Source organism: Solanum stenotomum, chromosome 10, assembly GCF_019186545.1.
Source record: "Solanum stenotomum isolate F172 chromosome 10, ASM1918654v1, whole genome shotgun sequence".
NCBI classification, from domain to species: domain Eukaryota; kingdom Viridiplantae; phylum Streptophyta; class Magnoliopsida; order Solanales; family Solanaceae; genus Solanum; species Solanum stenotomum.
The window spans coordinates 6,287,141-6,300,793 of NC_064291.1; the positions used below are offsets into that span (position 1 = coordinate 6,287,141).

The following is a 13,653-nucleotide window of genomic DNA, read 5'->3' on the forward strand; positions in this document are numbered from 1 at the left end:
TTATTGTTATTGTTATTATTGTTGTTATTATTGTTGTTATTCTTATTATTATTGTTATTATTATTATTATTATTATTATTATTATTATTATTATTATTATTATTATTATTATTCGAGTTTCACTATATTAAGATAAGAAAGTAATTATTTGTGTATTATATCATACGAGAATTATTAGAGTTGATATTGGAAAAATTGGGACTTAACCTTAGGCATGAAACTTAAGAACTTGATTTTTGGTTTGGGTGGATTTTTGGGTCAAGGTTAAACATTAGCAATATGGGTGTTGTTAGTTTTGAAATCTTATTGTGGTCATTAATGTGAATAGATTGCTTTGAGTTAGAAGTACAACGAAAGGGGAAGGCTCAAGTCCGGGAGCGAATTCTTGATTGATTGAGGCAAGTGGATTCTAAACCATTGTTAAGTGTAAATAATTAGTGTATTTCCTTGTAATATATGTTTGGGGGTAATGAGACTTGGTGATGGGTTGACTTGACCACATTGATTAATTCTAATGATGAAAAAGGGGTAATAAAAGGTAATGTGATTAATTATTTGTGTGTGATGTGTTGAGAATGGTTTGAAAGACTTCGTTGAAGGACATTTTTCTGATAAAAAAAATAAAAATGGAATAGACATGGGTAAGGGCGAGGGATGGGGGTCTCGTACAAATGTGTGACGGGCATTGGTATGAGTACCGATGTTATAAAGAGAAAATTTATTCCTATAGAATGCAGATTGTAATTCGAGAATGCCAAAGCATATGAGCAGTAGCTGATATATTATTGACTTGATTTATTATGTGTGATTGTGTTCTTTATTGAACCCGTATACTTGTGATAGCTGAGGTGATTGCATATCATATTGATATTTGATTTAGATTCATCATCCCTTTTATTGAAATCATATTGTGCACATGCATTGACATGAGATTGATGTATAAGTTGGACACGTGGAGATCGTCCGTGTTTGGGATGGTGAGATGTTAAGATTATAATTTGGGCACGTAGAGATCGTCCGTGCGGAATTTGTTTGATTTATGATAGTGTGTTGAGATCGTCCGCACAGACACGTGAAGATCGTCCGTGTCGGTATATGGACCTCGCGAGTCCCCCATGGGTCATGAACTCTCGATGTATTTTCGAGGAGTATCATATATATACGGTTGAGAGAGTACTTGGTATTCTGAGGCATATCATTTCATGGTGTCATATTGCATTGCATACCATGACATCCTTCATTCTTGATTATTATGTGTTTTATTAGTGGTTGGAAAACACTTGATATTTGATTACCTCTACTTGATGAACTTGATCTTGTGTGTTGCTGATATTGTGTGTGCCTTTTTGTGGAAGTTGTGATTGATGAATAATGAGTTGTTGTTGAGGATATGTAATTTGTAAACTGTGAACTGTTAGGTTGAGTTGGTTTTATGCAGGTTGTAGTTGTGGAGGTTCGGTTGGTGTGTAAGGAGTACCCGTATTCTATCCCCTTAGCTTGTGTTTAGAGGTTTACTTGCTGAGTACCGTGTGGTTTGGTACTCACCCCTTGCTTCTACATTTTTTGTAGGTTATGAGCCTGGATTTTTGTGTACTTTTCATCCTCTTCTTTTCTGAGGCTTCTTATGGAGGTTTGTGAGGTAGCTGCTTGTCATTTCAACGGACCTTCTTACTCCTATTTATGATCTTGTTCTATTCTAGAAACAATGTCATTTGAGACTTGTGTTTTTTTTTCTTTGAATCAATTGTAATACTTTAGAGGCTTGTATACGTGACAACCAGATTGTGGGGTATTTTTGAGTTTATTATAAAATGTCTGCATTTTATCGTAATCGTTGAGTTTTAGGCTTACTTGTTTGGTGGAATAAGACGAGTTCCATCACGCCCATTTTTGGTTCGTGACAAACATGCATAATATTAGGAGATCCACAAAATTATTTATGCACAATTACTAATTGTTCTATTCTTTCATATTTTTTGTTTTTTTTTACACTCTTTAAAAGTTCATAAATAAGAAGAATATTTTTACTAATTTACTTTTTAACTCTTTTTAATACTTTCTCCGTTTATTTATACTTATCAGAGTTGGATTTGACACATTTATTAAGAAAATAATGATTTTACCAGTCTATCCCTAATAATTGATATTTATTATTAACTCTTGAAAAATAATTTGAGGAATAAGTAGTTAATATTAGGTATAAAACATGAAAAAACACTATCTTTTCTTGATATTAACTATCGAAATTTGAACCCTTCATTTTATTTATGAAAGATCGAGCACTCATCAAATCGTTGACCTGAACTCGAAATTATAGAACTATAACAAATCCTATTTGAATCAATTGAATTATAATTTAACAAATATTATTTAAATTAATTGAATTATAATTCAACAAATTTTATTTAAATTAATCCAATTATAATTATTTTTATAATCCTCTAGTATTCTGTAAAAGCTTATGATGTAGCCTTGTATGACTTTTATGATTATTCATAGTGTTGGTCCGCTCGATCCCACCAAGAATTTAGGGCGTGACATATTTTTAGCTAAAATGCGATGTTTGGAGATTTATATATTTATTGAATTTAACTCGAGATTACTTATAGAAAGATAATAGGCGAAATGATCTGATAGACCCCTATACTTGTATGCGTTTATATTATTGACTCTTCTACTTAACCATTTATCAATTGAACCCGTAAACTCATTAAAACATAATATATCAAACCCTTCTAATCATTGACCATGCTTATGTGGCAGTAAAATGAATGAATTGGAAAGAAAGTGTAACCATACACATGTAAAGGCAAGTGAAGAACATATTTAAATTTTAAAATTATAAAATAATACTAAATTTTTTTAAAAAAGTTCTTCTTCCCCTCACCTCACCTTCTTTAGTCATCTCCCACTCCCACCCCAACCTTCCTTTTCAACCCACCCGCCACCCCAATCCCCTTTTTTCAGCCATCTCAAACCCCATATCCGTCCCAACCCTCTTTCAGGCTTCAGCTATCCCCCCACTCCATCTTTGCCTCAACTCCCATTTTCAATCACCCCCAACCAATTAGTAGACCCAATTCTTCTTTTTTTTTCATTTTTGAAATTTCAATTTTAGTTTCACCAAATACCACCGTTAAAGAGTAAAATTTTCGAATACAAAAGACTCACAAAGGAAGGAAAAGAAAAGGAAATAAAGGAAGATTAATTAGATCTAATTTAAGATTCCAGATTTTCTTTTCAAGACTTTCTTTTTCGATGTCCCTCTTTTTTTGTATGAAGAAAAGTTTAAATGGAAGAAAAAGAGACTATGAGAGTGTAGGTGGTGGTGGTGATTGGGGTTGCTGGTCGGAGAGGTGGACAGAAGTTGGAGGAAGGTGAGAGAAATAAGAATTTATTTTAATGAATTATTTTACCTTTTATTTAATATTTTGATTAATAATTTATAAAATCGTTAATAAAGATATTGATGTGTTATTAATTTATGTGACATGGATTTGACATGTCATCTATTTAAGGGGGAATGGACTACACACATGATAGAAGGGGTTTAAAAATCATCTTTTGATTGAGTTTAAGGGTTAAGTTGGTAAAGAGTTAAGTAGAAGGATCCACAATACAAACGCATACAAGTATAGGGGTTCATTAGATCATACTTTACTATTATATAGAAGCGGCAAGAAACATATAATTAATTGTCGGTCGATATTTTGACAAAGAAAGTAATATACATTATTTGAAATGACTTAAAAAGTACTATAAATCACAATAATTAGTAACTTAATTTATTTTAAAGGCATATAAAATATTTAAATGATTCTCAAAATTTTATAAGTTCCACATTAATTGGACTAGAGGGAGTAACATATATTCTTTGAAAATGCATAAAAAATACCATCCTAATTTATATGACACTTTTTTTTGCCTTGTCTAAAAAACTAGATATACATGTATAATTTTAAAAGAACAATTACGACTTTTTTCTTTTATAGTTTGATTATCATAGACAAATATTGTTGCTATACAATAAAAACGGGATAATCTATAATAATATTGTCAAACTATTTTTACAAATACATAAAAAAAAATTCGAAGTACAAATGTCATGATATGTATGTCATTAGAATTTCTCTTATGCTCAATTATGGTACTCCCGACATGAAGAATTTGAGATTAAGGAGAGGGAGCTACACGAGCACTTGCAAGAGGAGCTGCAAATCATAATAAGCTCTATTATAAAGTCATACTCACCAGTTATAAGATGACATTCATTTTCTGAAATGACTGTGATATCTCATGATGAAATTTGGGTAGGTAGAAACTAAACTATATATATTTCTTTTGTATATGTATACTGAAATTTTTCTCATATGAATGAATTCATTACTTCATAAAAAAAAAAGACTTCCTCGAAGGAATAATATTTCTCTAAATGAATGTGTAATGATTATGCAATCACTGATATTCGTAAGTGTCTTGTCATAATAGCAAAAAATACAGGTTTTCACTAATTTGTTAAGATTTATAAGAAGAACAATTGTTCTAGGCTTAATCTTGTTTAATAATAGGAAGTACGTCCTTGTATAGTCTTTGTGAGTATTGTCCCAATTTATTTGTATATTACATGTGTTCACAGTTGAAATTGAAGTAGGAACAAATTTGAGCCGATTTTTTTCTTTTTGCATTGCTCTGTATGTCATTGTTATGAAAATCCTTAAGAGAATAAAGAAGTGATGTGGTTTGTCAGTCTCCTCTGTTTGCTTTGGCAGTGAAAATTTAGAATAAGAATAATCTGAAACTAATGAGTTTAACAACTTCACATGAAATAAACAAACGTACATTATTTGTAAAAAAAACATACAATGATACATACAAATGCATTAAACATTATCCGCCGTCCACTAAAAGTCTCAAAACTCTGCTATTTATTTATTCTAAATTAAACATATAGGACATTCATACAAAGGACGGTTAGATATTTAAATGACTAATTAACTCTTTTAGGTCTTCCTACATTAAAGACATTTGTTCTCACGCCACAACTGTTTATTTTTATTTGTTTTAGACTTATAGTTTTTTAACTTATAATAATATTATTAATAATATAATATGAACAATCCTAAACATATTCCTTAATACTATGATATTAAATAGATATATTTCTCGATAGATTTGCACTATTATGTTAAAGTAACAATAGTGATTTTCTAAAGAAAAATTAGAAATTATCCATTTCACTGAAAATAAATAATTTAGTAAGAACGAAAAGTAAAAAAGATAAAAGGGAGAGAAAAGAAAAAGGTTGGGAGAGTTGAGAAAACTTAGGTTGGGAGTGAAATGAGGATACACATCTTTTTCTTATGAATATCATTAAAAAAACATATTACTGTTAAAAACAGTAGAAAAGAGGAATATGATATGCCTCAACAACTAGATTTTTTAAATAAATGGACTATTCCTAAAATTCAGCCCAAGGTTATATACCAAATGGAGATATAAACAAATTGTTAAAATCAGAGAAGAAACTATTACTGTGAATTCTGATCATGGTACTTTAGATTATTGTCTGAAAGTGATTTTGCCCCTTATAGAGAAAATTATATATTTATGCATATTGGTTTGGTTCAAGTTGTTTTAGGCCCCTCACTCTAAGAGGCTTACGAGAGAGCTTTATAGCAGCTCTGAGGGATGGCAGAAATCAGAATTGGAAAAAATTCCTTATAGGGACAGTTCAAACCAGTTTAGCCTATGGCCCTGTTTATTTTAATGTCTATCCTAATTTGCAAATTTATGAGAATTTGCTAAATACTTTAATATTAAGTATAAAATTGCATGAGTATGATTATTTGCCTGGTACAGAGGTTATATGTATTTGTTATAGAATTTACTATAAGCCATTATATACTGTAAATCCTATGTGTAAAGTTATGAATTTTAAAAATGAAACAATTTTGATAGAATCAAATTTTAGTAAGTCTAAAGTTATAACTAGAAGGCCTAATAAATAGGATGAAATTGATTTTCCTAAGGAGTGGGTGATCGAAGAGGCAGTCCCATCCAAAAATAATATAAATCATGATATTTCTGATATTGAGCAAACTCCTGATGGGACAGTGAGAATCAAATTCACTGACCAAAATTTATTAATGAGTTATGCTGATAATATATGTTTTCCTTCAAGAATGCTTAGATCTAACTCATCTTATATATCTCCTGTTGATTATATTGTTGATATGCCTTCTAGAGCTTCGACTTCTCAGATTAGAGATAATTCTAGAGTATCCACTTCTTATATGAAAGAAGGACAAAGAATTGATAATATCAAGATTGAAAATCATATACTTACTCCTGATATGGACCCTACTTTGTCTGAAATGGACTTTTCAAATGATTTATATGGGATAGATCAGAACTTATTGATTTTAGACCAGGGTCGCCGGTAAGAAAGAAAATTTCAAATGAATTTTTCCAGTCCAAATGGGAATCATTTAGAAAATGGTTTTTCAAAATTTTTGATAACAATCAACAAATATTCTTCCAAGAAGAATTTTATAATGATCTTTCTAAAGCAAATAAAGCTATTGCTTTTGTACCATGATTTATGACGAAATATGTTTATAACTATATTTCTATGTTAGAACAAGATTATAAATTATCTGATGGTACAATTACCAAATCTCTACTACCTCCTCAACAATCTTTTCAAATTGAAAAAGATAATAGGACTGTATATTTTACTGTATTTGCAGAGTTGTTTGATGATAATGACACTGCTCTTATTACTTTTAAGCATGTTAAAACTTTAATACGACAAAATAATTACACAAATATTTATGTGGGCATTTCAGGAGAGTATATTTTTTCTTTACATGATAAAATTTAGTCATTTATGTTCTGAATTAGAAAAGTCTAAAATCCCTGATAAAGAAAAGGAGAAGGCTACTCCTACTATTCAACCCTCTCCAAAAATTAAGGACTTTAAATTATCAAAACTTGATAATATTGAAAGATTGCTTCAAGAAAGGTTTCAGGGGTTAAATATTAATCCCCTCCAACTAAGTGAAAGTGATATCATTGATAGGAATAATATTCCAGATGAGATTAATAAAATCTCATAGAAACATGCTAGAAAATCGGTACAGAGGATGTATTACTATCCTAGGCCACTCCTCAAGATATTCTCCTGGAGGAGCAAGAATATTATGTCTCCAATAGTTTTAGTGGGACAGAAATTCATGAGCGGAATATAGATGGGTTTACTGATAGGCAAATTTATATCCTGGCTCATAAAATTCTTATGTATAGTACGATCTGTAAGGCAAACAAGAATTCTGAAAAGGATACAACCAACATGATTATTGCCGGATTTACAGGCCAAATGTAGTTTACACCTTGGTCCTAACCATTATAGAACATTTTTCTGGAAAATGGTTAGATAATAGTGAAACCATTAGGACAATGCTCTAAAACCTTAGATGTAAAACTCTTACATCATTTAGGTGGTACAAGGATGTCTTCCTATCTAGAGTTATGAAACTACATGAATGTAATAACTCCCACTGGAAGTCCAAGTTTATAGATGGACTCCCTACATTATTTGCAGAAAGGGTTAGAAAAGCCCTTAGAGGAGATGGGGTGAGTATTAATTACGATGACTATACTTATGAAAAACTTATAAGTGTTTGCACCCAAGAAGGTCTCTCTTTGTTCAACGAGATCAAGTGGAACCAACAAATTAAAAGATATCATCTGAATGAGAGATAACAATATAATTAGGAGAATTTTGTGAACAATTCACAATCAATATGCTTCAATCCTCTAAGAAGTCTAATAGACATAGAGGAAAAAGAGACTATAAGAAAAAACCTCATAGGCAGTATAGAAAAAAGAAACGCTTAGACAAGCGTGAAAAAAGAAAAATGGATTATAAAGGGAAAAATGAGTTTTATAAGAGTAATAATCAAATGTCTGCCACAAATGTGGTAGAATAGATCATTATGCAAGGGATTGCAAGGTCAAGAATAACATTAAAAGCCTTGAACTAAAGGATAATATTAAAGATTCTTTATATAAAATCCTCCTCAATTCTTCTTCAAAAAATTCAAGCTTGACAATAGTGACGGAGAGGAATCATCTACAAGTGAAGACCTAAAAGTCCTTCATGAAGAAGACTGTATGGCCACATGTATATAGTACATAGATATTTTTGAATTTAAATTTTAGAATTAGAAAATAGAGTCACATGTACATATAGTACATATATTTTAAAATTTTAAATCTTAAAATTTTATAATGTAGCCACATATATGATTATTTTACGACTTATACAATTTTTTATTAAAATAAATATGAAATATCAAATTTTCCTTGATTATATGAAATACCGATATTGTCCTTAATCATTCTAATGTTACCTTAATTTCCATACCAAACTTCACAAAAAGTTTTCCAATTCAAAAGCAATGAAATAAATCTTGAAAATGATAAACTTTTGATATATGATTGGCCATAGATTAATGATTGTGTTGAATATGATCAATTACTAAAAGGACAGTAAACACTTGTATGATCAAGATGTTTTCTTCTATTAATACTTTATAAAAATATTTTAAATTTAAAATAAATCATGCTTGAATTGTGTAAACTATTTTGATTTCTCAATTCTCATACAATTTTAAATATGATCAAATCATAGTTCATAAATAAAACATTGAAATATATTAAGTTGTCACATTGATATATCACACATATCTATATTCTTTTATAAATAAATATTTATAATCATAAACTTTCAAATACACATGATTATATGAAGATCAATTAGTCAATAATAGTAATAACTAATTAATGATTTATATTTTGATTTTTTAAAAAACTACTATTTAAATAAAAAATTGTCATTTTTAGTAAACATGATAAAATAGATTAAATTTGCAGAAAAATTTGACAAGATAAATGGAATAAAAATTTATACTAATATACCAGGAAATGAGACTAATTATTACTCCATATATTTAAGAAATAATCATGATTGAAAAATTTGGAATCCACATTAAATGTCACAATATTGGGATACACTTGGTATTTTAGTAAAGATGTTTGGATGTTTTTGTTTTGTATAATTATGACCAATTTTACTCTAATTTGAAAATTATGTTCGGAGCGTCACCTCCGAATGGGCCCTTCAGAGTGGATCCATATTTAGTCGAGCTCCAACGTGGACTCCGGACACTCGGTGGGAAACCAAAAGAAAAAAAAAGGTTTTACTCGAATTTGTCGTGGTTCTTTTTATGATCTATCAAATAATGAATTAAAAATTATAATTTAATAAATTACTTTTTATTCTTTCGTCTCAAATCAATATACTACTCACTCAATTTCAATTTGTTTATCTTACATTTTTTTTTAGTCTATTCCTTAAGTCTTAAGACATATCATTTTTTCTTTTTAGTAATTCTTTAATTTTAACTTTCTAAGTGACATTTTAATACCACAAAATTAAGGAGTATTTTAATACATTTAATATATTTTTGATTTAAGACTATAAAATTGAAATGTCTTCTTTACTCTTTTTTAAAATTTTTATGTCAAGTGAAATAAAACAAACAAATAAAAACAAAAAAAGTATTGTTTTTATCACACTAATCTCATTGTATATTTATATTTAATGTATTAGAGAGAAAAAAAAGTTTTATACTCACGTTAGTTATATTATGAATTGAAGTGAAGGAGTAGCAACTCACGGAAAATGTATATGATATTAAATGTCAATTTTTGAGAAAAACTCTTAGGTTAAGAGTGATAGCGTGACAACCATTTGAAGACATACTTGGGCCCACTTTTTTAGACGGTACACAAGATTTTTTCAACCTTTTCAATGGAAACCACGTGGCCATTTCAGATTACTGTAACTTGAATGATTTTTTTACCAGAAATTCAACATTTTTTCTGCATATTGTACAACTTCTTGAAGCTAGAATTTTTGTTAATTTACGGAACTACCCTTGATCGTCCTCCTCATCACATTTCTATATAATAAAAATATCATATTTATATAATTAAAAGTAACTTAATTTTAAAATTCTTTTTTTTACTCAAATATCTTAACTTTATTTTAGATTGCAAACATTTTAAAAATTTCTTTACTTTCTCTCTTACGTGCTACAAATTATAGGGGTGTTCACCGGTTGATTTGAACCAGTAATTGATCAAAGTCAAATTAAATCAAATCAAAACCACTTTAATGCATTTGAATAAAAACAAACCAAATTAAATATAATATATATTTATTGGTTAGGTTCATTTTTGATTTGAATCGATTTTTACCTAACCATAAACACCCTACCAATGAGGGAATATTATATGCGGAATCCATCGGTGGCCCCCTAAAGTTAGCACAATTTTTCACTTAAACACTTTAACTAGAATTTGTTCATTCTAGTAGACACTCATAGTAAGGTTCTATTGTGTCATTTTGTCACTTTTTAAACAATCAACAAAACTTTTAAAGAGAGTGTAACACACTCACAAAGATAATGAATTAAATAAAGACATGTGGCACATACACCTAACAAAAAATATTATGAGTAAATTTTTTTTTTTTTAAACTATTTAGTTGATTATTAAAAGAAAAAGTATATTTCAGTAATTAACATAAAAAACAAAATTTTTTTGCAGCAACCTCCATCTTTTACTTTTTTTCTCTCCACAGTCCACACACATTGCTCCTCCTCCTCCTCTTCTTTCAGATTGATGTTGGCATATATATAAAGAAAAGGTTATCGAAGATGGTTCAATAGAGTTTGAAATTGTGAAGAAAAGAGATTAAAAGTAGAGTCAGATCTGGAACGATTATTCTAAAAAGAAAAAAAAAGCAAAAATGAGGAGAAGTAAGGCGGTGAATTCATTCTTTAATAATGTCGAAGTCTCCATTTTTATAACACAATTCATTTTTTATACGAAAACACCAATTTTTGGTCTATAATTTTGTGTGTGGTTTATGAATTTTGGTGTTTCTTTTGTTTTGGTTGTTAATAAGGAAGAGATTGTCGGATTTTATGGTAAAAATGGTGAGAAGATTTTTCCTGCGATAGTTGATAAACAATCTATGAAGAGATTGCCGGATTTTATGGCGAAAATGTAAAGAAGATGACAGTATATTTTCAAGTATTTGTATTTTCTTTTATTTAAATAAAAAAGTAATTTTGTTTTTGCAAAATTCAAGTTTGTCACGCGCTCAAAACGAGTGCATCAAACATAATGTGCCAACTCAGCAAAAAGTGTCAAACTGACACAATATAACTTTACTTTGAGTGTCTAAAATAACAAACACTGATTAAAGTGTCTAAGTGAATATTAATGTCAACTTTAATGGATCACGGATGGATTCAGACAATACTCCCTCCGTCCCTTTTTAGTTGTTCACTTTAGAAATGACACACAGATTAAGGCAACAATGATTAGCACAGTGAAGTTACAATTTTACCCTTATGACAACTTTTCACTTCAAAATTACAACCACTTATTTGAATTCAAGTGAAATAAATTGGAGGGAAACAACATATACTTTTACAATTTTCAAGAAGTGTAAATAAGGGTATAATAGGAAAAAATTTGTTGTCCTTTCTTGATTTGTCAAAATGGACAACTAAATAGGGACAACTAAAAAAGGAAATATGGACAAGTAAATAGGAACGGAGGGAGTATTATATAATGCTACTTGCAACATACGCGCACATAAACAAACAACATAGCATTTATTTTACTTTGCTACTTATACTAATAAGAAAAGACTACACCACTCCCTAAATATTCTTTTCTATAGCTGCTACTTTTCATTGTAGCTAAGCAATAATCACACTAGAGAAAAATGGGATCTCAAGGTACAATCGATTCATTCATTCATGTTTTTCTCATATCATTTCCTGGTCAAGGACATGTCAATCCATTACTTCGACTTGGCAAACGCCTCGCCTCGAAAGGTGTTCTGGTCACCTTTTGCGCACCTGAATGTGTAGGCAAGGACATGAGAGAAGCCAACAAGAACATAATTAGTGATGAGCCATCTCCTTATGGGGATGGTTCCATTAGATTTGAGTTTTTCAATGGATGGGAGTACACTCAGCCTAAAGAGAATCGCCAGCTTGAAATAGAGCTGGCGAATCTTGAATCTTTAGGCAGGGAACTACTCCCTGAAATGATAAAACGGAACAAAGCCAATGGACGTCCTGTTTCATGTCTAATCAACAATCCATTTCTTCCATGGGTATGTGATGTAGCTAAAAGTCTTGATATACCTTGTGCTGTCCTTTGGGTACAATCTTGTGCTAGTTTTTCTGCTTATTATCACTGTCATTTCAATCTTGCAAATTTCCCAAATGAATCAAATCCAAACATTGATGTTCACTTACCTAACATGCCAAATCTCAAATGGGATGAACTTCCTAGTTTCTTGCTCCCATCTAATCCATTTCCTGTCTTAGCAAATGTTGTTTCGCGACAATTCAATTACCTATCTAACCCCATTCGTATTTTCATCGAGTCATTTGAAGAGCTTGAAAAAGATATAGTGAACTACATGTCCAATTTTTTTCCTATGAAGACCGTTGGTCCATTACTAGTCGATGAAGATTCAAAAATCGGAGAAAATATTCGTGCTGACTTAGTGAAGGCTGATAGTTCCATCACTCAATGGCTCAATTCCAAGCCACCATCTTCAGTTGTTTACATTTCTTTTGGGAGTATTGTTGTTCCGAGCCAGGAACAAGTCGATGAAATTGCCTATGGGTTGTTGAATTCGGGGTTAAATTTCCTGTGGATCATGAAGCCACCCCGAAAAAACTCGTCCTTCCTCTCAGTGGTATTGCCACAAGGCTATTTGGACAAAATTGGGGATAAAGGAAAAATTGTGGAATGGTGTTTGCAAGAAGAGGTTTTAGCACATCCGTCTTTAGCCTGTTTCCTGACTCATTGTGGATGGAATTCGTCAATGGAGGCCATCGTGAATGGCGTCCCTATCGTAGCATTTCCACAATGGGGTGATCAAGTCACGAATGCTAAGTACTTAGTGGATGAATTTAAAATAGGGATAAGACTTTCTAGAGGTGTGACAGAGAATAGGATTATTCCTCGATACGAAGTTGAACAATCTTTGCGCGAGGTATCCAGTGGTCCTAAGTCCGCGGAGATGAAATCAAATGCATTGAATTGGAAGAAGAAAGCAGCTGAGGCAGTGGCGGAAGGTGGTTCCTCCGATCAGAATTTGCAGTCTTTTATTGATGAGCTTAGGACACTACAAAGCAGGAAAAAGGAGAAAAATTCATAAATAGCCAAACACAATAAGTCTACATAGCTACAATTTATCTAATTATATTCTATAGTAATAGTTTCAATTGCTATGTCAATTTCCGTTTATATATATCGCTGCGTTTTAATAGTTTATATAAATTGAGTTTTCAAAAAAATTGTATATGAGCCCCCAAATTTGCTAAATGTATATAAGACCGAAAATTAGAGGTTTATATATGATCCCTAAAATATACAAATATAAAATAAATATATTTAATTATTTAATTTAAACCTTAGCTGCAAGTGGTAATTATTTTAAACATTAGCTACGCCTGATAATTATGATTTGATATTCTCTATTCCACG

At 30.5% G+C, this 13,653-nt stretch overlaps 2 protein-coding genes across 2 annotated transcripts in view; one reads left to right on the plus strand and one right to left on the minus strand.

The window, feature by feature from the left end:
- LOC125842351 (BAG-associated GRAM protein 1-like) overlaps positions 1-13,653 on the minus strand; it is a 274,321-nt gene that overhangs the window by 29,626 nt on the left and 231,042 nt on the right. The window lies entirely within an intron of this gene.
- LOC125842354 (gallate 1-beta-glucosyltransferase 84A24-like) lies at positions 11,761-13,326 on the plus strand. The gene has a single exon (XM_049521633.1). It carries the CDS (start codon positions 11,870-11,872, stop codon positions 13,322-13,324), a length of 1,455 nt encoding a protein of 484 aa, XP_049377590.1. The 5' UTR covers positions 11,761-11,869; the 3' UTR covers positions 13,325-13,326.